Source organism: Coptis chinensis, chromosome 3, assembly GCF_015680905.1.
Source record: "Coptis chinensis isolate HL-2020 chromosome 3, ASM1568090v1, whole genome shotgun sequence".
NCBI classification, from domain to species: Eukaryota; Viridiplantae; Streptophyta; class Magnoliopsida; order Ranunculales; family Ranunculaceae; genus Coptis; species Coptis chinensis.
This window is the reverse complement of record NC_141458.1, coordinates 96273903-96299900: the sequence shown is the minus strand read 5'-3', so window position 1 is coordinate 96299900 and position 25998 is coordinate 96273903. Positions and strand designations below refer to the sequence as shown.

Here is a 25998-nt window from a genome sequence, read left to right as displayed (position 1 = left end):
TCTGTATTAATTACAGATGACTAAATGTCATAACACAAAATGATCACTTTCCTTTACCCTTTATAGATCAGATGCGTGAACGTCTACCTGGTCATGCTTATTATTGTTTTTTAGATGGCTACTCTGGCTATTTTCAAATCTTTATCGATCGTGATGACCAAAAGAAAACTACCTTCACATGTCATTTTGGAACATATGCCTATAAATGAATGCCTTTCGATCTTTGTAACACTCCTGGTACTTTCCAGCGATGCATGCTTCATATCTTCATGGATGATTTTTCCATTTATTGACACTTTTTCAGTGACTGCTTGTCTAACCTTTCAAAAGTGTTGACACGGTGTGAGGAAAAGAATCTGGTTTTAAATTGGAGAAAATGTCATTTTATGGTTCAAAGAGGGATAGTTCTAGGTCATATTGTGTCTAGTGACGACATAGAAGTAGATAAAGCCAAATTAGATAAAATAGCGTCTCTTCCTATACCACGGACTGTTCGTGACATTAAAGCCTTTTTAGGCCATGCAGGTTTCTATAGGCGTTTTATCAAGGATTTTTCCAATTAGTTAGGCCATTAACTAATATGCTTTGAAAAGATGTCATCTTTGATTTCAATCATGACTGTAAACAGGCTTTTAAGACATTAAAAGCCGCCTTAACATCTACCCCGATTATATAACCTCCCGATTGGTCTAAGCCTTTCGAACTTTTGTGCGATACTAGCGATTATGCTGTTGTGGTCGTGTTAGGCTATAAACCTAATTGTGTTAAATCATTGTTGTGAGTACTTTCCCAGAAAACTCTCACGAGACTATAACTCGTTCATTAGGGAATTTCTAGTGGTTTAATGTCTTATTGCATATGGTCAATGCAATCGTACTCAGCGAAACGAGACTAGTTAGAACTCCATTTTCGGCCACTTATTTTAATTTCTCATATTTGCTTGAGGACAAGCAAAATGTTGTTTGGGGGTGGTTTGATAAGAGCCCAAAATTGTAGTTTTAACCCCTTAATAGTATTACATTTAGGCCAATTATGTTTATAATAAATAAGAGTTAGTTCTATTTGTTAGTAGTATACTAAAAAGCAATGATGTTTTGAGTATAAGTGGGAGATTGATAGGGTTATATATTAAAAGCATTACTTTTCTATTAACTCTAATTCTTTATATTTTGAATGAGAATCATATGGACAAATATTATGCATATTATATATGTTATTAGTTATATGCATGCGTCTAATACTTTATGTTGTAGATGATATGGTGTGTGGTGACACACAGAAGATTATATCATCAGTACCTTATAAAGTATAAGTAAACGTTCACAAACCATTGGTAAGGTTGTAGTATAATCTGGTATTATTAGTCTATCTTGACTACAGGATTACACTACTTTGTGTGTATTGAACAGGACCAAGTGAGGTTGTTTCTCTTTATACTGACTATATAAGAGAACAAACACCTCTATTATTATGGATGTTTGTCCTCATAATCCTGATATAATAATGGGCACTTACGTGCATTGTATATTGATTTAAATCATCAATGAGTGAGATTCATTTGTGAATCAACAAACTCGATGGATTGGGTAATGACATTGTATGTAAGGTGTGCTGTTAATTATAGAAGGAATCCGTGACCCACAAGAAGTCGGGTTGATGATGTCCCCTTGAGGAGCTTATAAGGATTGTCATAACGGATCCTACATTTGTTGGTATCGGAGCATGTAGATCTGTTGGTAGATGTAGAATTGTTCTAACTTGGTTTTGCAGGCATCTAGACCAACTGTTATGGTTAGAATGTATGAAAAGTGATTTTACAGTATTTGTTTATTGGTGAATGTAATTTAAATCACGGTATGTATCGTGTTGTTTGTTTTTTTATCCATGATGTAATCTACTGTAAAATCAAAAGATCAAAAGATCAAAAGTTGGATTGGTCTAGATCCGATGTTGTGTTCTTTTTGGTGGAGTGCGGGTGGAGCGCGGGTCGCGCTTAAGCGCCTGGAAGTCGCCAAAGGCATAAGCACACCATGTGCCTTGTATAGGCGTAAAAAGGAGCGCAGGTCGCACCCTTAACGCCAGAAAGAGATAAATGTCTTTTTCTATACAAGGTGAAAACTGTTTGCTGTTCTGGGGTCTATGAAGTGATTTCGTGAGGTTTCCAGTGAAGGAAACAGGCCACGATTTCTAAAAAAAAAAATGTTTTTATTTGTGGATGTTTGTGCTAAAAACTAAGCCCACATGAATAATAGATAACATGGACATAAGCCTGACCAGTAAATAGAAAGATCCTCATTTCTAAATAACTAAGTGGGAGCAGGAATTTTGTTTCGTATAAATCCTACGGTCTCCATTACTGGTTTGATGGTAATGTAATTATACTTGCGCGTCGGTTTTAGTGCCTTCCTCCATATCGGATGAGTCTAATTACGGATCACCAGTACAAACTTCTAAAGGACAACTATATGAAATTATTAATGAATGGATTAATTCACTTCTACATCTGAAGGGATTCATTACAAAATAATGGACTTAGTGTTGAGTAATAGTATACACTTAGATGCAAGTAATGGTATCCTCCCCATCAGAGTCACTGCTATTATTTGTAGGACCAAAGAAAAGTCAGCATATTAGTTTTACTTGTCTAGATGGCATGTGTCCACTCTAACAAGTGGTGTGTTGTTAAGTTGATGAGAAGTAGAACTAATAGGAAAAGCTTCTCTACACGAATGTAGATATGGTAAATGTCCACACTATCGTGGCTTACTACTTCTCGGTATGTAGGGTGCTGACGGGTTAATTAATTAATTTTTAAGTTAACTCCAAAAGTATTTCCACGAATGTAGAATGGTAAACGTCCACACTATCGTGGCTTACTACTTCTCGGTGTGTAGGGTGCTGACGGGTTAATTAATTAATTAATTTTTGTTATTAACTCAAAAAGTTTTTGCTCTACATAATAGTTAATTTTATGTGATTCTTAGATTTTCAAAATGGTTACTTTCAACCCACTAGCAACTATTCTTAAGGAAAACAAACTCCTTGGCCCTAATTACATAGGCTGGAAACGCAACTTGGATATCGTGTTGACTGCTGAAGAGTACAAATTTGTACTCAATGAGGAATGCCCACCTAAGCCTAAAAATGATGCTGGAGAAGAGGAGAAAGAAACATATAAGAAGTGGATCAAGGCAGATGAGATGTCGCGGTGTTACATTCTGGCATCTATGTCAGGTGTGCTGTAACATCAGCATCAGGCCATGACCACGGCTTATGATATGATGATCAATCTCACGGAACTTTTCAGACACCAGAATAGGGCTGCTAGGTAAACTGCCATGAAAAACTTGATGACCACAACTATGACTGAAGGGACTCCTGTAAGGGATCATATACTCAGGATGATGGCTTATCTAAATGAGTTAGAGATTCTTGGAGCTGATATCGATGCGGAAACGCAGGTCGATATCATTCTCATGACGCTACCTGAGAGATTTGAACCGTTCCGCCTTAACTACAACATGAACAAAAGGTTGTATTCTTTGGCGGAACTTATAACAGAACTTCAGTTAGCTGAGAGTCTCTTTAAGCAGAGTTATGTTCAGGTTTATGCTACTGAGAAGGTTTCTACTTCTATGCCTAATGGCGGTAAGAAGAAGAATAATGTTCAGAAGCATAAGAATATGGCAAAGAAGGGCATGGGACCTCAAGGAGCTGTGAAAAAGCCTAAGGGCAAGTGCTTCAAGTGTAAAGCAGCGGTCGGATTAATTTGGAAGCCGATTGTCCTCTTCTCAACCAAGAGAATAATAGAGGTATGTCTCATGCACTAGTCATTTAACATGTTTAGCGGTGTTATCTATCTACCAAGACGGTATGTAGATACGGAGCCACTAACCATGTCGCATTTCATTTGCAGAGGTTCCAGGAAACCAGAAAACTTAGTGCTGGAGAGATTACCATATATTTGGGGGATGCTACGAAAATAGTAGCTGTTGTAGTGGGAGATGTTTGTTTATCTTTTGGTAGAAATAAGACTATGGTGTTAAAGAATTGTCTTTTATGTGCCTAATTTTAGAAAGAACTTGTTTTCAGTTTCTATGTTAATTAAGGATGGGTATCATGTTTCTTTTAAATGACAAGATCGTCATTAAGAAAAATAAACTTTTTATCTATTCTGGTGCATTAGAAGGCAATTTATACATCATTAATCTTATTCCACCCACAGTGCATTAAATTAATACCCCGAGTAGTATTATTCTAGAAGTATTGAAAGGAGAGACATTAAACTACTTCAGTACTAATAGTACAAGAACAGGAACCACAACGTGTCACTAATGACGTACAAGAACAAGAGGTGCTTCGTCGTAATGGGAAGGTTGTTAGACAACTTGATTGGTGGATTGGAATGGGAATGTCTTCAGACATAACCACTGATAACCAAGATCCTGATCCCTGGACCTACAATGAAGCACTCCAAGACAGAGATGTAGAATCTTGGCAAAAGGCAATGATTTCTGAGATGGAATCTATGGATTCTAATCAGGTCTGGGAGCTTGTAGAGCCACCCAATGGTGTAAAACCCATTGGATGCAAGTGGGTCTATAAAATAGATGTCAAGACAGCTTTCCTTAATGGAAGTCTTGAGGAAACCATCTATATGAAGCAACCAGAAACATTCATTGAAAAAGGTTAAGAGCATCTTACTTGTAAGCTTAAACGATCCATTTATGGACTTAAACAAGCTTCTAGATATTGGAACATTCGTTTTGATAAGGTAATCCAATCTTATGGATTTGATCAAAGTCCAGACGAATCTTGTGTGTACAAGAAATTTTTGATGGAAATGTAGTGGTATTTCTTGTCCCATAGAGTTCCTCTATCAAAGGATATGTGTCCCAAGAAACCAAAAGAGATAGAAGACATGAAAGCGGTTCCTTATGCTTCGGCTGTAGGAAGCTTAATGTACACCATGCTATGCACAAGGCCAGGCATCTGCTTTGCTGTTGGCATGGTTAGCAGATATCATAAGAACCCAGGACAAGGGCACTAGACTGCGGTAAAACATATTCTGAAGTACCTGAAAAGGACTAAGGATTATATGTTAGTATACCATGCAGATAGTTTGGTTCCCTTAGGGTATACAGATTCTGATTTTCAGTCAGATAGGGATAAGAGTAAGTCTACCTCATGTTGTGTATTTACCTTGGGAGGTGGAGCCATAGTATGGAGGAGTATCAAGAAGAAATGCGTGTCTGACTCCACCATGTAAGCTGCATATGTTGCAGCCACTAAGGCAGCCAAAAAGGCAGTTTGGCTCTAAAACTTCTTGTTGGACTTGACAGTGGTACCTGGTTTACCTATGAGTATCACACTTTATTGTGATAACACTGGTGCGATAGCTAACTCGAAGGAACCATGAGCCCATAAAGCAAGTAAACATATTGAGCGCAAGTACCACCTGATACGATCAATCGTAAAAAGAGGAGATGTTAATGTTACCAAGATAGCATCAGAAGACAACCTGGCTGACCCCTTTACAAAGAGCTTATCGGCTAAGTCTTTTGGCAGGCATGTTGAGGGGATGGGAATCAGATGCTTGGCAGAATAGCTTTAAGTATAAGTGGGAGATTTGTTAGTAGTATACTAAAAAGCAATGCTTTGAGTATAAGTGGGAGATTGATATGGTTATATACTAAAAGAATTACTTTTGTATTAACTCTAATTCTTTATATTTTGAATGAGAATCATATGGGCAAATGTTATGCATATTATATATGTTATTAGTTATATGCATGCGTCTAGTACTTTATGTTGTATATGATATGGTGTGTGGTGACACACAGAAGATCATATCATCAGTACCTTATAAAGTATAAATAAACATTCACAACCTAGATGGATTTGGACAAACCATTGGTAAGGTTGTAGTACAATCTGGTATTAGTCTATCTTGACTACAGGATTACACTAGTACACTTTGTGTGTATTGAACAAGACCAAGTGAGGTTATTTCTCTTTATACTAATTATATAAAAGAACAAACACCTCTGTTATTATGAATGTTTGTCCTCTTAATCTGGATATAATAACGGGCACTTACGTGCATTGTACATTGCTTTAAATCATCAATGAGTGAGATTCATTTGTGAATCAACAAACTCGATGGATTGGGTAATGACATTGTATCTAAGGTGTGTTGTTGATTATAGAAGGAATATGTGACCCGCAAGAAGTCGGGTTGATGATGTTCCCTTGAGGAGCTCATAAGGATTGTCATGTAAACCCTACAGGTGGATTTAATCCGACATGACAATGAGGTTGAGTGGTACTACTCAAGGACATAAGAAGTTGATTAATGTAGTTGTTAGTAACTTGACTTAATCAACGGGCATTTGATATCTTAACACGGGGAGATCAACGAGTATATAATATGGAGCCCATAAACATAATACACGTAATTTGGGATTAGGGCGGTAGTGCAACAATGGCCTTTAGTGGAATAAGCCATTTGTTGACGGACTTGGGCCGTGTGTTCTAGGCGAACATGGGAAGCCCAAGCCCGTCAGGAGACCTAACCCTAATTTCTCCTCATGGTCCCTGTTGTAGCCAATATAAAGAAACCCCTCTTTTGGCCAAAAAACAGAGTGATTGCTCAAGCACAATTAGTCTCAAAATTCGGCCAAGAGAGAAAGAAAGGGCTGACAGATCGTTGCCCACACAACATCCATTCTAAGATAGGAATACAACAGAAAATCAAGAGGTTGCTGATTTTCAGAGATATCACAGCTGATCAAATGTATGATTTCCTAACCAAATCGTGAACACCATTTATTCGCTATGCATGGGTTTTCACGGTTTGTAGTCGATTACATGAAACCTTAATGGTTACTACACTATTTTTGTGTTTTTGTGTATTTCAAGTCTTAGAATCAATTATGTGAAAAAATACGTCATTTTTGCAAGAGAAAGGAGTCAAATTTCTTACTAGAGAAGTTCGATTGTTAAAGCCCAAGTTTTAAGGAGAAAAAACCTTTTAAAGCTTAGTCAAAGTTGAAAAGTCAAAGTCGACTCGGGCAGAAAAAGAACATAAAAGTCAACAAAACTTCAGCAAGTCATATCTTTGGACTTAGACCTCATAATTGGGCCTGTTATATGTCAAAACGACCAGCTTTGAAAGAGCTTTCTAATGGTTCATGCTTGACTCAATCAGAGTAGTAAAAGTTGGAAAAAAAGGTGTTGCAGTAAATTCCAGCAGAGAAACCCATTTTAGACTTAAGTAATTAGGTTTTGAGCTTGATTTAATGGCCCAAAACACAACTCCAAAGCCCATGCCGAAATTGTAAACCTACTCCTCTCCTATATAAAGAGGATTAAGGCAAAACTCTAACTCTCTCTCCTACCTCTTCCCCATAGTTTAGAATAATTTAGGTTTTATGTTTTATAGTCTTAAACTCCATTAAAACACTTCAAGTTCTTAGTTCAATACAATTTTTTTATTATTACTATGTCTTATTCTCAGCCTTATTTACATGATAGTCCAATGAATCATAGCTAAACCTCCATTAGAGGGGTTTGATTGAAGCTTTGGTGAGGACTTGATATGATATATTAGTGTAGAGTAGTTGCTAAAATAGCTTGAAGCCTAGGTTTCTCTATTTTGATATAAGTAGAATTAACCTAGGCTAGAGGATAGTTAATCTGCTATAAGAATGGGTTTAAACTTCCTCTCATGCTAATTATTATATGACTAGAGATACCATAAGTAATTATGGATCATTAAAGGTCTAATCTTTATGTTTGAACCTTGTGTTTGAATGTAAAGATTAAGGTTTGCAACAAACTTTATGCTAACATGATAGGTATAAATCAAAGTGGATTCGAATCTCTCTAATTCCTTCTTCATATTCTCAAGTTCATATTTAATTGCCTTAGTTTAATTTAGAATAGATTCAAATTAGTTTTCTCCATATTAGTTCTATTTAGAAATCATTACTCTCACGCTGTTAAATTGTTTGTCACATGTTGAATTAAGATAAACATCTAAGCGATTAGGAGTGGAACAAATTTTTTACTCTAGTTATATTGCATGATTTATTGAGAGTAGAACTTTGATCTAATAGTAAGAATAGTCTATTTTTACTCTTCCTAGTGTTATTTAGCATAAAGAAGGGTAAAAGTATTGTTTTTACTATTATCAAGCCCCATATAACTCAATTCATCCCTATCTAACCTAAGATGAAACTGAGTACTACCATGATAATCTGGATATTTTACTTAACTAGGCACTATTTGTTTTGAGAAACCATCATAGTGTATCACAAACTCTCTCTGACCTCTTAAAGGTGAAGCCATATAATTGGAAATACATGTTTACAATAATTCAATTACATACATACACCAAGCATACACATAGAACATGCACATAAACATACAGAACATGCATACAAACACATAAAATAGACATATATAAGAATTAACAATGAAAACACACTTCACAATATTCAATTTGCACTTTAGATTCCTAACTGGAAAAAATCCCCAATTTTTTACATGTAATTGTCCCAATTTAGGTTCAATTTGTACACTATAAACCAAATTGGACGAAAGCCCTATTTTTTATTATATGTAATTGGGTCTAATTGGTGTTCGATCAATTTGCACATTAGAATCCTAATTTGATGAAAGCCCTAATTTTGTAACATGTAATTGGGGCGAATTGGTGTTTATAACCCTAATTTGACAGAAGCCCCAATTTCTATGGTGTAATTTCGCTAAGTTTATGTTCAATTTGCATATTAGAACTCTAATTGGACAAAACCTTCAATTTTGAGTAAGTAATTGGGGTTTATTACAAATTAATTATAAATCGTGAACCCTAATTTTAAACAAATCCCTAATTTCAATAAGTAACAGTTATTTAGTAATTTCAAGGGTTTGGTCCCCACTTTACAATTACCATTTGGTAATTTCTAGGGTTTGGTCCCTACATTCCTTATTATATTGTTCATCGCTTTTCATGCAACCAACACAATTTACATGCAAGTATTAAAAAAAAACATACCTTTATGCAAGCTAAACAATCATTCCAATGAACAAAAGCTTGAACTGAGCAACCACAATACGAATTGAGCAACAACAACACGAACTGAGCAACAACAACAATCAAACCAACTGATGAAAGAAAGTAATGCTTGGATGATGGGGAGAAGAAATTAGGGTACGTGATGATATATTATTCGATCGAGTGAACTGAAGAAGTGGGTTTTCTATCCTTTGTGATTTGTTTGAAGAAGTGATAAGAGAGAGAGAGAGAGAGTATTTGTAATAAGAGGAAGATATCTTGTTTTGTTTTTCCGCGTCTCACTAACTTTCTTGTGATACGTAACATCTAGCATAAGGCATCAATTGTTAACTTTTAGATACCTTCCACGTGTTAATTTTAATTGAATTTAACGAAACAAAATTGTAATGGAATTTCAAATCAAAATGAAAGGATAGAATATTTCGTTACAATTTCACGTGCATGTCATGAGAAGGGTAAAGTTGCCATTTTGAAGAAAACATACAGTGGAGTTAAGGTTGACTGATTCAACAAACAGAACTAGGACAAAAAACGAATAAAACAACTTAGGAGAGCCAAACGCTAATATCCATATATAAAGTGGGGCCAAAAGCTAAATAACCCTTTTTAGAACTATGGAGGCAAACACCAAGTACCCTCTTTCCATAGAAATGTACATAATAGATGTGCAGTGATGCCTTTTGTATTTTGTTTTCAATTATTAGAGGAACACGCAAACATGCATACGCCCTACTGTTTTATAGGTAGTCTGTTGATAGGATAATGCACGTAGGTTAATGTCATGTTTGTTTTAGTACCACAGTGAGAGCTAGAGAAAGATCTCAGCTAGCTTCTAAACATCGTGGACAAAGATGATAGCAAATATTGTCGTACAAGCCATTTTTGTTCAATAGTGCCTTCTTAAGTTCCTACAAGGAGTAAAAATGATTTCTTTTTGCCTGCTAATGGGTCTTTGTTTTTCCTAGTAACTTGATGTTTCTTCCTATTATAGTCATGGTAAAAACTAAAAAGATCGCAGAGGAACTTCTAAGAAGGACTTAAGGAGGTGCTATAACTGCAGGTTTTAAAGTCCACTTGTTTAAATTGTAGGCCTCCTCATTAACTAGTCCAGCTTATATGCTTAACTGAACTTCATATTTCATGTTGCTGCAGGTTTTTGCATGATGTGAGTATGTGACTATCATATCATGCACAAATAATAAACTCTCACACTTCTCTACTAAATGCAAAGCGTATGATCTTTTTTCCAAAAATAATGCAAAGGATATGATGATAATGACACTAGAAATTTTATGAACATTATACGTGCAATGTTGATGAAGTTGGTTTCAACAATTAATACCGGAAAAATCCGAAGTACTTTGTGTTCAATTTTTTTGAAGTACAAAATTTTATCCGAAATACAATGTAGTTAGGTTTTCACTTGTACTGACAAAAAATGTTGTTAAATGGATGTATTTTACAATAAAGAGTTACATGATTATTTTAAAATCACAAAAGATTTTGTTCATTTTCTAATTGAATTGCTGAATTATTGTCAAGAGTATTTATCGACTTCCTGTAAAGCATTCCACCCTTTGGCTATTAGCTCCATAGCCTTTTTATTCCTGCTGTGCAACCATCTCTGCAACCATGAAATCAAACAACATAACTGAAGTACATCTGGACATGTGATACAATTACTCATGACATAATAATGGAGAAGTTGATAATTGCACGTACCTGCAGGATATTGTACTGGTACAAAAAAAAAATGTTGTTACGTTGTTGAGTTATTGCTCTCTTAACCAATTGTCTCAACATTATTTCTCTCGGTGTAATGTAATGATGAAACCAGTTTAGAGGCATTTTATCATACAGGTAAATGGGTAATAAGCAAAACCAAAATTAACAATTAGAAATATTACACAAAACAAAAACATGATAAAATAGAGAAATGATGAGGACCATGGCATGCCCTTGAGTTGGTGGCTTAAAGATATATGGGCTGGAGCAACCATTTTTATGGCATCCCCTTTGGGTATTAGCAGTTTCACAGCCCAAGGACCAACTTCAGTAAGTTAATGATTTTCTCGCCTCTATATAAAGATGAGTCTCACAGGTCTCTCCTACTACTCACCTATTCCATTTAGAGTACTTTCTCTCAATGGAAAACAAAATGCTTCTATATTCTCCCCCTAAATATGAATACTATGTCTCTCCAGTAAGTTATTTAGAAAAGACACCTCCAGAACTTGGAAAACAAGAACTTACACGTCATAAACTATATTTTTCAATTTCTCCAACTCCGGATTATCTACCTTCTCCAATTCCGGATTCTCCTCCAGAGATTTATTCACCACTTTCATCGATTTTAAGTTGAAAGACACACCTGTTTCCGTAGCTGAAGGAAGTTCTTCTCAGGCGAAAGGGAAAACAAAGAAGGGAAAGAAGAAGTGATGCAGGTGGAAAGAAGAAATGATGCAGAACCCATTGAAGAAATATAGAGGAGGGTTGTGTGCTTTATATATTATGTCTTGTTTAAGTTGTAACTTAGTTAGTACTTACTAGTTAATAGTAGGTAAGTACAACCATGATTTGTATGTCACCATAGATAGATATAGGGGGGTGCGTGTGGGGTCGGTCGCACCCCCTGAGATTAGAAAAACTCCACTACCACATAACTAATTGCCTAGGAAAATCTTCAAACTATAAGGACTCACACCTCTAATTTTTTTAGCAAACTTCCACTATCGCACCCCCAAAATTTTCACAACTATAGTAAGAATATAATCAAAAAAAAAAAATAGTATGAAAAAAAAAAACTAATAAAAATATTCCAATAACCCAACCTTTTTTTACTTATCTTTTTGCCCTTACAAAATTATCATTTATCATTTATTTTGAGTCCAAAACCATTAAAGAGGGACAAATGTATTTTTGAATATGCTTGATGGGTTGATGAGACTAAAACTAAAAGCCAAAGGCCTAAAGCCCAAATCCCAACCGGTCAGTTTGTATAATTCTAATCACCCATAACAAACTCGTATGCTCTCCCTAATTTCTTTTACTCTCAATTCTTAAACAAACGTTTAGACCTCAAAAAAAAAAAAAAAAAAAAAAAAAAAAAAAACACAAATTCATAAAGGACTTATATAAGTGACTTGTTTGCACGTTTGTCTTAATTATTTGTAAAACTCATTATCATTATCAATAAAATTTCCAAAAAAAAAAAAAAAAAAAAAAAAAAAAAAAAACAAAACAAAACATATACATATACATATTTGGGTGCTTATTGGAGAGACTGCTCAAAGCAAACATTGTATTGTGGGATGACATGGCGTTATATTAACGATTTGTTTTCATCTCATCAAATCAACAATCAAGAACATAATGGTCATCTGATGTGTGAAAGCTCAGATTTTCACTTGGAAGGGTATTTTGGTCATGTCTACAATTTAACAAAGTCAAGTAACTCTTGACCAACGAAAATTGAAAATGTAGGAGGTATCACAAAAGACATCTTCTTCAAAGGGGTATCACTAATTTGCCCAAAAATTAAAAATAATTCCAAGTTAAGTATGTGACATGGATTTTTTTTTTCAAGTCTTTAAACCTATCTCTCAGCCATCTATCATATATTAGAGAGGTAGTTTGGTTATTTGAATTCTAATTCTAATTATAAAAACAATATAAAAATGTTAGTGAAGTGAGGGAGGTATTTTTAAATAATTTAAAACGTGAGCTGAATATAATAATTGAGGGAGGTGCTTTAAATGGTAAGATATAAAAATTGCCTACTCGCAAGTTGGTCGTTCCAAGAAAGTCGGCTGGGTCGTGATCGGATACACCCGTCCACATTGTTTACCAAAAAAGTCCACGCGTGAACAGAAAAAAGTTCGTTTACCGTTCCAACATCTATAAATGGAGACGGGGCGGAGGGGGGCAGTCGCCCCCTTAAAGGTTTTGAAGAACCATTATGTTCTATGTATTATCAGTATAAAAATTTTCTGAATACATAGAGGTTCCCCCCCAAAATAAGTTCAAATACTTTACTACCGCCCCCTTAAACTTTTTGACTATATTTTTTAAACGTGAAGCCACAACATAATCTCCTTATAATAGGTGTAGGAGCGTCATATCAAACCCAAGTGTTTTACCATTAATCTACTCTTAGAGAATATAAATGGTAGTGTGGTAGTAATTAATTCCAGACAATTGACAACGTAATTTGAATGGATTTTTTTGTATAAAAAATATTTGAACAATGAAAAGTAGGGGTTTGGTTTTCACGGGGACCATCAATGGTACATGTTTGGGAGGGAATTAGAATTCTAGTGAGAATTTAAATTCTAAAAAGGATAATTGAATTCTAAAAAAAATGATAATGTGAGAAATAGGGTGTTTGGTTGTCCACGGGACCAAAGAATAGAAGTCAAGTAACACACAATTAAGTCGAAAGCAGAAAATCTTTTAACAACCAAAAGTGAAAACGTTTTTACTTGTTTTTAAGAAAAATCTCTCCAAATATCAAAAAGTAAGTCTTATTATACCATTTATTTATTTATACACTTTTTTTTTAATAAGGTCAAATTATGTCTATTCACTTTATCTTTTTGAGTTTTGAAAAAAAAAAAATGGGGGAAATCACTCATTTTAATCCTTCCATCACTTTTTAAACCAATTTATTTCAATTCACAACAAGAATTTGCTAATTTCAATGGAAAGTCAAGAAATGATGCTATAAAAAGATGTAAGCATTTTAAAACCCTGATATTAAACTATTTTTTTCAATTCAACGATTTCGTTGGATTTTTTGGAGATGAATGAAAAAGCTCAGAGTTCATGTAATATATGGAACAGACCTCTTAAAATAGTCTATATAAGTAACTGTGGTGAGCTTAAAGTGGCCAAGCCTTTGCTTTCTCCTAGTGTGTTTGATTGTTCCTTTCCATTCCGAGATCCATGCCATAGGTTTATAATTTGAATACATATTGTTTGTTAATTACATTGTCAAAGTGGTAAACACACTCCCCCCACCGACCCTATGTTTTATTTAATTATGTATATTAATTATGTAGATACACTCGCCCCCTAGGTCAGATTCCTGGCTCCGTCCTGCCAACATCCTCCTCATTCTTTCCTCAATACTCAAAACTATCTTTTAGAGATCAAACTAGATTTTGGGGCATAATTCGGATCTATTAAATATTTTGTGTCTTTGAAAAGGCTTTATAAAATGTCTCACACAAATTTTTGAATCGAATATATTTTTATTGAAAATAAATCAAAATATGTTAATGGCGGCGATTAAACTTAGAAATTAAGAGATCAAATTGAGATAGCATCTTCACTTTATGGTTTAGGATATTAATCCATAATTTTCAAATAAAATTATCTTTCGATCTTGTATAATAGTGTTTTTAGATTTATGGTGATTTAGGACAAATTTTTGAATCAAAATATATTTTTATTGAAAATAAACCGAAATATGTTAATGAGCAGTGATTATGGTGCATAAGTACTTGGAAACTAAGGGATCAAATTGAGATAGCCCGGCAAATGATTATGGTGTATAAGTACTTGGAAACTAAGGGATCAAATTGAGATAGCCTCTTCACTTTGTGGTTTAGGATATTAATCCGTAATTTTCAAATAGAATTATCTTAAACTCGATCTAGCTTGTATAATAGTTTTATTAGATTTATGGTGATTTAATGGTAAATCAATTTTTACGTACTAATGTGTACAAATTACTAAAATAGATTGATTGTTTCCATATCCTCAAAGAATACACCACTCTCACTTGAAAAGATTTAATATGAGCGGGTGCCGTTATATTAAATTATTCTAAAAATATTAGCAACTATGCATAGCTATGAGATATGAAAATTATATTAATTACTCAATTAAATTTCTTGCACCATATAAAAGGAAGCATCAAACTTTGATAAAACTCATCGACTTCTTTTCATTGTTAGTTTTAACAATAGAAGTTTGATTGAAGTTTTTGAGAATGTCCAATTTGGTGAAGATAATATTTAAGCTACTTGAATAGCAAGGCATTCCCAATCACAATAAAAGAAGTATGATAAACATTACTTAAAATGCAAAACTATATTTACATATAATACAAATATATTTTAGGGTTATTAGTTGAATGCATTTGCATCAAGTTTATGATTTTTCATTAATTATTCTTTGAGGTTAGTTTAATGTAGTACGTTGCATCCGGTTTCCAAATTCTCATTAATTATTCTTTGAGGTTAGTTCAATGCGGTTGCATCAAGTTTCGATTTCCCATCAAATTATTATTTAAGGTTAGTTTTGCAATTGCATCCATTTTATGATATCCGTTATTTTATTCATTAAGGTTAAACAGTTGCATCCAAATTTTTTTATGTTTAGTTAATTAGTATTTGAGATTAGTTTATTGAATTTGCATCCGAGGTTCTAATATCTAATTAATTACTCTTTGAGGTTAGTTCAATACAATGCATCCAATTTCTGATTTCTGTTAATTGTTTTTCTAGGTTAGTTCGATAGTTTACAATTTCTATATAGTTTGCATACATGTAAGAGTTTGTTTTTAAACTCACTTTCATTTTGGGTTTCTAATTACTTGTAATTACTCATATGAGAAGGCTAAAAACCGACATTTATGCTTTTTAAATGATGCGATTACATTCGACTTTCGATTTTTGAGTTAACTATTTTTGAGGATATTTCAATGCATTTGCATCCAATTTCAATTTCCCATTAGTTTATATCTTATTTTAGTTTAATGCAATTGCATCTAGTTTTTGGTTTTTGTTAATTATTCTTTGAGGTTAGTTCAATGCAATTTGCATCCAATTTCGAATTTATGTTAATTGTTCTTTGAGGTTAGTTCAATACATTTGTATCAAGTTTTTCGATTTCCGTTAATTATTTTTGAGGTTAGTTCAATGCGGTTACATCACATTTATAATTTCGATAATTATTCATTTAGGTTAGTTGGTAGTAGTTTCATCCATTTTTCAATGTTTAGTTAATTAGTCTTTGAGATTAGTTCATTGCATTTGGATCTAGTTTTCGATTTTCCGTTAATAACTCTTTAAAGGTTAGTTCAATACATATGCATCTAGTCTCGATTATTTATGCTTTGAAGTTAGTCCGATGCAATTATATCCGGTTTTCGATTTCCGTTAATTATTTTTGAGATTATTTCAATGCATTTGCATTTAGTTTCGATTTCCCACCAATTATTCTATGAGGTTTTGCATTCGGTTTTTTTTATTTTATGTTAATTATTTTTTGAGTTTAGTTCAATGTAATTGTTTCGATTTCGGCCTATTAATTATTATCGAGGAGGTTTGTTTGATGTATTTGCATACCGTTTCGATTTCCCATTAAATATTTTTCAAGGATTTGTATACAATTTCTAATTTCCCTTTAGTTATTATCGACGTTAGTTTAATGCAATTGCACCTGAGTTTTTCAATTTCTAGTTAATTACTTTTTAGTTTAGTTTATTGCATTTGCATAAAGTTTCCAATTTTCCGTTAATTACTCTTTGAGCTTTCGGTTATGCATTTGAATCAATTTCAATTCCGATTTCCTTTTAATTATCCAATGTGGTGTATAATACCAACTTCTCTTGATCCAAGTAGTGTCTTTTGCAAACATGACATAAAAAGTCAATTATGTTTGATTTACTATGTGTGATCATTGAAGATTACCAGGTTTCGATTTCCATTAATTATTATTTTAAATTATGCATGACTTACTATGTAGAATCTTCAAAGATTATCTGAGCGGGTGTTGTTATATTAATTATTTTGAAAAATATTTGTAAATATACAAAACTTTTATATATTAATATTATATTGATCACTCAACCAAATTTCTTATAACGTGAAAACCTTATTCTCCATTAAAAAAAAATAACTCATGTACCTTTAATAAAACCCTTCAACTTCATTTTGTTGTTTAATAATAGAAGTTTGATTGAAGTTTTTTTGAGATTGCCTAATAAGGTGAAGTTCATATATATTGTAGCTACTTGAATAGCAAAGAGTTCCCAATCATACGGGAAGAGATAAGATAAACATCATTTTAAATGCAAAATTATACTTACCGAGACATTCCCACAATATATAACCCAACTATGTTTTGAGGTTAGTTTAATGTATTTGCATCCGGTTTCACGATTTTTAGTTATTTATATTTTGAGGTTAGTTCAATCTGATTTGCATCCAATTTCCAATTCCGTTATTTATTTTTGAGATGGTTCAATCAAGAATTTGCATCCAGGTTTTCGATTTCTTGTTAATTATTCTTTTGATTAGTTCAATACATTTAATCTAATTTCCAATTCCCCATTAATTATTCTTTGAGGTCGGTTCAATACATTTTGCATCCAGGTTCGATTTCCCATTAATTATTTGAGATTAGTTTAATGCATTTGCATCCGGTTCGATTTTCGTTTATTATTTGATAAAGTTACATTTGCATCTAGTTTCCGATTTCTCATTAATTATTGTTTGAGATTAGTTCAATGAATTTGCATCCAGTTTCCTATTTACCATTAATTATTTCTTGAGGTTAGTTCAATGCATTTGCATCCGGTTTATTTTTGAGATTAGTTGGTCTGTAGTTCCATCCGGTTTCGATTTCCCATTAATTATTTTTTAATATTAGTTCCACATTTGCATCATGTTTCCAATTAATAATTAATTTTTTCTTTGATGTTAATTCAATGCAATTGCATGGAGTTTGATTTTCTATTAATTTAATCTTTGAGGGTTAGCTCAATGCAGCCGACAATTATTTTTTTATGTTAGTTTGATGTATTTGCATCCAAGTTTTTTGATTTTCGTTAATTATTCTTTGAGGTTAGTTTAATACAGTTGTATCCATATATATTCCAATTTTCTATTAATTACTTTTTAAGATTAGTTTAATGTTTGCATTTTTGCATGATTTTCCGTTAAATACTATTTGAGGTTAGTTCGATACATTTGCATCCAGGTTTTGGTTCCCCATTAGCACGTTAGTTTCATTCAAGATTATATATATTTTAAAATATTTGTCATTTTGCGTTTTTTTTTTTTTTTTTTTTTTTTTTTTTTTTATTTTTCTATTATATATTTTGTGATGTTATTTTTTGTATAATTGTTTTTAACTATGTTTTGAGGCCATGTTAAGGATATATTGAAATAAATCGGTGTTTTATCATGACACTAAAATTGTATATGATTTGTAGTAAGGAATTAGTTTATACAAATTACATATTTTTAGCAATTTTTTTTATTTGATAAAATATATAAGAATTGGAACACTAAAAGTGTTTGATTAAGTAATAGAAAATTACTTTTACAAATCACCTATTTTTTAGCAATTTTTAAAAATATTTTCATTATTGCTTTGTATTTTTTTTTCATTTTTATTATATATTTTGTGATGTTATTTTTGTATAATTGTTTTTAACTATGTTTTGAGGTAGTGTTAAGAATATATTTGAAATAAATTAGGTGTTTTATCATGACACTAAAATTGTATGATTTGTAATAAGGAATTTTACAAATTACCTATTTTTTTATTTGATCAAATATATAAGAATGGAACACTAAAAGTGTTTGATTCATAATAGGAAATTACCTTTTACAAATGCCAATTGGAAATACACTCAAACTCCTCCTCATTAGAAAATTATATTTCATATTATAGTCTCAATACTCAAAACTATCTTTTAGAGATCAAATTGGCTTTTTATTTCCTCAGGTAAATTATTTCAATTAGATCTTACTTTTTCACTTTGGTAATTTATTGACTAGTACTAGTGTTTGTTTGTTTGTTTGATTAATGTGTAGTAGTGAGTTTTGATACAAAATAAAAATGATGGTCGAAGATCTCGGAATAGAAGCAAAAGAAGCTGCAGTTCGAGAAGTTGCAAAGCTATTGCCACTTCCTGAACTCTTATCATCCATTTCTTCAATTAAGTCTGACTATATTTCCCGACAACAGGTACGTACAATTGTTTAATTTTCTCTCATTATTTACTTGTATGTATTTATTTATTTATTTACCCGTTTATATTGTCAGGCAAACGATGCACAACTCAGTACAGTGGTTGCGGAGCAGGTACCATCTTATATTTACAAATTATTTCTGGTACTCGCATTCTCACTTGCTATTGAATGTGTAATAATGTCCATACAGGTTGAAAAAGCACAAGCTGGCCTTGAAGCACTTTCGTTATCTCAGAATGCAATAAACCATCTCCGCGAGAACTTTCTTTCCATTGAAAAGTATGCCTTATTGTCTTACATTTAGAATGTAGAATTACAGCTATTTGTGTTTTGATATTCTTCTTTCTATGAGTATCAGGCTATGCCAAGAATGTCAAACACTAATAGAAAACCATGATCAGATAAAGCTCCTTAGCAATGCCAGGAACAATCTAAACACAACTCTCAAGGTTAATCTTTTTTTCTCTTAACCTTGATTTCGAAGGCCCGCCATCCTATTATACATGAACTTCTTGCAAGCTAGAGATTCATATTGAAGTTGTCTAGTTTCTATTTAACTTTTTATTATATGTTAGGATGTGGAGGGAATGATGTCCATTTCTGTGGAAGCAGCAGAAGCACGCCAGTCTCTTAGTGATGACAAGGAGCTCATTAACACATATGAGGTATCCTTACTGAATTTTTATCTACAAATGGAAACTATTCCTCCGTTGTACTATAGAAAAATTATAGATGTGACTTGGGTTTTTTTTAAGGTTCTATATGTTTTTTTTTGCTGTCTTTCTTGCTTATGCTGAGTAGAGGTTGACGGCGCTTGATGGAAAGAGGAGGTTTGCATTAGCAGCTGCCGGGTCTCATAAGGAAGAAGTTGGGAGGCTGAGGTCTGTGTGCTGTTATTGTTGTTGTTGAGTGTTTTTTTTTTCTATTATTGTTTAGATATTGCTAAGTTATCCTTCGAAGAATTTTGTGAATTTTTTATCCTCAACATGATTCATTTTGATCCCTAGATGGAATAAAGAAATACGGACATGATTTAAGTCATTTAGATGGACGAATGAGGCAGAGAACCTGGAAATATATCTTGCAGCTGGTTTACAATATGTAGTCGTTCTTTCTTCCCATGTCATAGAATAACATTAGTCAAATTGAGTAGCCTATTGGTTAATCTGGTACTTGCACATCTTAAATCAAGTACATAAGCCTATCGGTTACTTTGGTATTTCACATCTTAAATCAAGTACATAGGCCTATTGGTTGCTTTGGTATTTAGAGATCTTAAATCAAGTACATAAACCTATTGGTTACTTTGGTATTTCACATCTTAAATCAAGTACATAAGCCTATTGGTTACTTTGGTTTTTCACATTTTAAAGTAAGTTTGAAGCCATCTGTTATTGCTCTGTGCGGGCTCCTACCTTCTTGTTTGTGTTTCACAAATCTGAATGGACTTGTCATAATAATCTTGTAACAGTATCTTTTGTATTAGAAGTCAACATCATTGACGTACGTTTGCAGCTCTGCCACTACTGGTTGTTTTTTCTTTATCAAAATATAGTAAATTGCAGTGTTGTAGAAACCGGTCAAAACCGCGAGTTGACTCGAACCGCATAGGAATCGAGTTGACTCGGTGGTAAAACCGGAAATTATACAAACCGGACTAAATCGCATGCGATTCGTTTAAAAATCGCAAATCGTGAGTTAACTCTTAAATCTTACAGTTTAAAATCAGTACCTATTTACAGCAAATCAGCACATCACTTTGAGTCTTTGAGATCTGTAACCTCCATGGATGAAGTTAATTTCTTTGTTGTTTGATGCGGTTGGTGTTTTGTGAGAAGAATCTATGTACTTGAAGTGTTTTGTTGTTTGAAGTTTTGAACTTTGAAGAATGAAGACTCGAAGAGGCGTTTGGCGTGGCTGAATTGCTGAAGAATGAAGAATGAAGAAGGAAGACGTGAAGAAAGTGGGTGATTGTGGGCCGTGGGCTGTGGGCATACTTTTGGAGTTTTGGGCAGTCATTGTCTCACATGGTGTTGTACTGTTGTCTAAATTGGCGTGCACACTTTCTCCAAAAAGTCAAAAAACACACTCTAAAGTCCACTAGCACATGGTGTGTTTGCAAATCCTTACGTTTAGAAATATCTAAAATATTAGACTTCAATCTTCAGCACCAAGGGCCACAAATCCATCTTTCTTATATTGTGACATTTTTTTTTAATGGTTATTGTGACATCTAATATAAGGAGTTTGATCATCAAATTGTTGTCCTAATAAAATGAGCTTAAATGTAATTAATTTGTCATCAAATTTTGTGTTATTTACTTAATTAAATTTGGAAATCATTGAAAAATTCACATAAACTTCATTCATGTATAAGTTTCTAATCATACATATATTTTTTGAAGTCTAAAATATTTGGGGAAAAAAATCTTACGATTTACGATACGGTTTAAGTTTTAATTTAATCGACTCTTAACCTCTACGGTTTAAATCACGAATTTACGATTCTACAACATTGGTAAATTGTACAAAGGTAGGGAAAAACACACTACAAGTTAGATTTGTGAGCCCTCCCGATTAGCGAGCCAACCTTCTAAATGATGCAAATGGAGATGGGAAAAGGCAGTGTTGGTTTTCTGTGCATGCCACCTCGTGTTTCTCCACCCTCTCTGTTGCCAATTTATTGGATGCTGGGCCCACCTCAATGATGCCATTGGCAGTCCCCACCATTTTGGATACTCCCATTTAGGACTCTTAATTGGTTTGGACAAAACCTGATAACTAACCAAACCGATAAAAAGCCGTTTTTGGTAATTTGGTTTTGGTTCAGTAGTTGGGTTCAATTGTAAGTTTCGATTAGATATTGGTTTGGTTACGGATTTGCCATCCACTTAACCGATATGAACCCAAACTGATAGGATGACATTTTAGTAAGATTTATGATTAATTTTGTATAGGTTTTACAAATTGTGGTTGAAATTAATTGATATATCTAAGATTTGATTAAATTCATAGTTTTCGGTTCAGGTTTGTTTGGTTGCGTTTGGCAATATACCGTATCAATTCGTTTTGGAGTTGGATGCACTATAATATTATTGGTTCAGGTTGGTTTTGGATACACTATTATCTTATCGCTACGGAAATGGAATTTCCAAAATCTGATCCAAACCGATTCATTGACAGCCCTACTCCGTTTTCAGACCAGTTGTAAATCAGAATATCGACCCTCTGCATCCTCCCTCGTGTTTCTTCACCTTTGGTGTTGTCGTGTTCCCCTCCCCCCCCTCGATTCAAACAAAAAAATATTAATTTTGTATAGGCTTTATAAATTTTGTGGTTGAAATTAATTGATATATCTAAGATTTGATTAAATTCATAGTTTTCAGTTCGGGTATGTTTGGTTGCTGTTGGCAATTTTGTTTTGGAGTCGGATGCACTATAATATTATCGGTTCGGGTTGGTTTTGGATACACTATTATCCTGTGTTGCATGGGTACGGGACGGAGTGTCTGGTTTGGACACGGCAAGATCTGAGAATTAGGGTCTGTTTTGCTTGTCCGGGTGTCCGTACCCGTGTCCTCCGGACACGGGTATGCGATACAGAGGAAATTAGGGCCTACCCATGCAACAGAGCTATTATCTTATCGGTTCGGAAATGGAATTTCCAAAATCTGACCACCCAAACCGATTCATTGACAGCCTTACTCCGTCTTCTGACCAATTGTATATATTGACTCTGCATCCTCCCTTGTGTTTTTCTTCTCCCCCAAAAAAAAATGATATTACATTTTGAAATGGGTCCTCTTGCAAAAACTACGATTTACTACAATGACATGCCCATCAAAGATAACACAGAAAAAATTTCATCACAGCATTAACGCTATTGCAAAAAAATCTGATAATCTCAAGACCGTGAAGCAAGCGGATGCCCCTTGAACAATCAAACAATGCTTCCTTCCCTTTCCCCAAATTTTGTCGATCTCCTAGTTTTAAGCTCAAGTACTCTCCAGTCTCCATGACTTCATCCATTCCAAATCACCCAAAGTATTCCACTATCGACTTACGTTGGGAGGATTGAGGTATGGAGATCTTATTTTCAGTCGGCACAATGAATTCTTGCATTAATAGGATCATACTTTTTCCTTTTTCATGTGGCATACTCGTACACTTTACTCTATTGATAGGTTGATACAGATAGTATTTTCCTGATAAATAAGAAATATGTAATTTATAGGCTATAGTTTAAGCAAGGTTCCGGTTTAACATAATGATCTGGTTTTAGTTATTTTCCCCTTCAAGTATTTGTTCAGTTTGTCTGTTTTTGGTTTAGATCTGCTTATTATGATTGATTTCAACCTAGGTTGGTGACGCGTGTTGATGGAAACTCTAACCCGAAAATTTGACAGAGAATATTTTGAAGATGTAGACCAGACCTGGGAGACATTTGAAAAGACATTATGGGGCCATATATCAAACTTCTTTAAGCTTTCTAAGGAAAGGTATTTTTTCTTCTCTTTTTAAGAACCTCTGGGATCTTTTTTTATTCTTTCAGAATTCAAATAGTGTTAGGGCAATCTTAATAAGTTATCTTCATGGAACTCTTAATATTTCATGTGAAGGTATACCCAATATGAAATGCCGACCTTTATTTTGAGTAAATTTAGAATTATCTTTTTGTTTACTAGCTTGTGTCATTAACTCTGTTGGTATACATTTCCACATGTATTGCATATACATTTACTAACTTGAGGCCGGCTGCCACACCCATGCGACCATACCACTTTCCCATATGTGAAGCAGAAGCTATTAGCTAGTGTTATGGAGGAGACCTTAGCCATAAATTGCCGAATGTCTCTTACAAAGATTTCTTGCCAACTCATACCTGTGCAAGATAGCCATTAGCGTAGGATCAGCAATGAGTCCACTCTTATTAGATTTTTATGCTTGTAAGTCTTAGGTAAGATATACTTTCCAGGCAGGATTCCTTTAATCTTTGAAAATGATACCAAAATTAAAATCTGGATTCTAAATTTGAAATTATTTTCATTGTCCAGGGCACATGCCAAAACCAGGTTTGTTTGAATGCCCATCATTATATGTTAAAATTTGTTTGTGTAAATTCCTTCAGCACACAGCAACTGGATTGCTGCTATTATATTATTTGTTTGTATGCATGTAAATGTGTTCATTTGTGTTCCATTTAATTTTATGCATGCATGTGTCAAGTGTATTATATGTGTGTATAAGTGTATTCACTCAAAGGTCTATTGCTAATTTTCTGTTTTATTGTTTGTTTGTTTGTTTTTTGTAGCCCACAGACTTTGGTCCGTGCTTTGAGGTGTGAACTATTCTCTATTTTGCTTTTGTCTACATTTTCTACTGTCTACTACGTTATGTCTTTAACTATATTTGCTCTTATTTTCTTGTTTATTTTTCTTTAAAATTGATCTTAATAAACTTATTTAATAACCTGCTGCCCCTGTATCAAGCGAGGTACTCGTATCTTCACAGCTGTGTTGCCTTGGTGCCAATATGAGTGTGTGAATGTGTGACATCTACTTTTGAAACGAGTAAAACAGTCAAAAATAGGTTTGGCAACATGCTAACTTAAAACTAAAATTCAAAAAGTTTGTTTGCAACATAGTTGGAAAAAAGTCGATTACCAAAATGGTAACACAAAGGATCATCGCAGAAATTATGTTGTGATTATGTGTGCTAGATATTATCCCCTTTGAGTTTTTTGCTAGGTTACAATGACACGCCGTGTCGGATACAGATACGAATTGTCGGACACAGCAAAATATCAAAATTCGAGGTAAATTACATGCAATATGTGTCCGACACGGACACGTGGATACGTATCCGACACGGATTTTTTTCAAAATATGGCGTGTCCATGTAGCCTAGGTTTTTTGTGATTCAAGTCTGTTGTAAGGTCAATTTCAGTATTTTAGTTTGGTAGGGATTGTTATCCCCTTGAGTTTTTACAGAACGCTTAAATGATTTAATGCGAAGGAAATCTAAAGAGAACTCGTTGAAGAGAAAGATCCAACCAATTTAAAAAGGGAATGACCTGTCTAAATATGGTACATGGCAATGTCCTGAAAAACTGCAATGCAGCTACCTGCTTGATCTCAATCTTGTCATTTGTTCTTCTTGTACGTTCCACACATCTTCACCATGTCCACCAAGACTTGCTAATAGTGGAATTAGTGATCCTTCATCAACTAACTAAAACAAGAAAAACTAAACGGTTAAAGAAAATTTAGATTCAGGGTTCTAGATAAATGAACAAGCTTTGATCTCTTTGAACAAAACAAAGATATATGTATTGCTCAACGGAGATGAAGGATGTCATCTTATGTTTCATTAGAAAATAATGAAGGATAATATACTGACATTTATAGCCGGGCTTGCAACAAGAAAGCTTTGCTGTCATATTATTATTCGAGGAGTAATGAAGGGGTTTTGTGGACTGTGTCAAAAGGCCTTAATGATTGGAAAATAGAGAGCGTAAGACTTTCTTAGAATTTATTTTCCATAGGAGGAATAAATTTGGGGACGTCAACTCAAGGAAGTGGATTTTTATGGGGTTCCGTGATTTTTTTTTTTACTTGTTCTTGGTAAATGGATTTTCCTTGCAAAATCTTGATGCTATATACTTATAGGAGAATTATTAATTTTGCACGATAATGATTTAAAGAAACTTTATCCCATCAAAGTAGTCATTTTTTGTTGGCTTGTTTACTTGAAAGGATCAAAGCGATTGATAATCTTAATTGAAGTGTATGAATCTATCAAACCTTTGTTCGCTTTGTCCACTAGTGAACAATGTTTGGAAGATTTTTTTTTTTTTTTTTTTTTTTTTTTCATAGTCCTTTGGATCCACCATTGAATGTTGAAGAAGCCTCGGTGAAGTAATTG

The 25998-nt window shown here is 33.6% G+C and overlaps 1 protein-coding gene and 1 pseudogene across 3 annotated transcripts in view; both read left to right on the top strand.

Annotated features, from left to right (window-relative positions):
• Positions 1-2993: 2993 nt before the first annotated feature.
• LOC147511881 (uncharacterized) lies at positions 2994-5419 on the top strand (annotated as a pseudogene).
• Positions 5420-13670: 8251 nt separating this feature from the next.
• The window catches only part of LOC147511880 (exocyst complex component SEC6), a 41822-nt gene continuing 29494 nt past the window's right edge, over positions 13671-25998 (top strand). The window contains exons 1-10 of one of the 3 annotated variants that reach the window (XM_086603486.1): positions 14087-14237; positions 18807-18826; positions 18916-19069; positions 19148-19186; positions 19265-19353; positions 19433-19523; positions 19650-19739; positions 19876-19955; positions 23481-23573; positions 24386-24412. In XM_086603486.1, coding sequence (XP_086459612.1) covers positions 18941-19069; positions 19148-19186; positions 19265-19353; positions 19433-19523; positions 19650-19739; positions 19876-19955; positions 23481-23573; positions 24386-24412 — 638 coding nt within the window. In that variant the 5' untranslated portion in view covers positions 14087-14237; positions 18807-18826; positions 18916-18940. Of the gene's footprint in view, positions 13815-14086; positions 14238-18806; positions 18827-18915; positions 19070-19147; positions 19187-19264; positions 19354-19432; positions 19524-19649; positions 19740-19875; positions 19956-23480; positions 23574-24385; positions 24413-25998 lie in introns of those variants that run through there. The other 2 variants (XM_086603484.1, XM_086603485.1) reach the window with 2 other exon arrangements.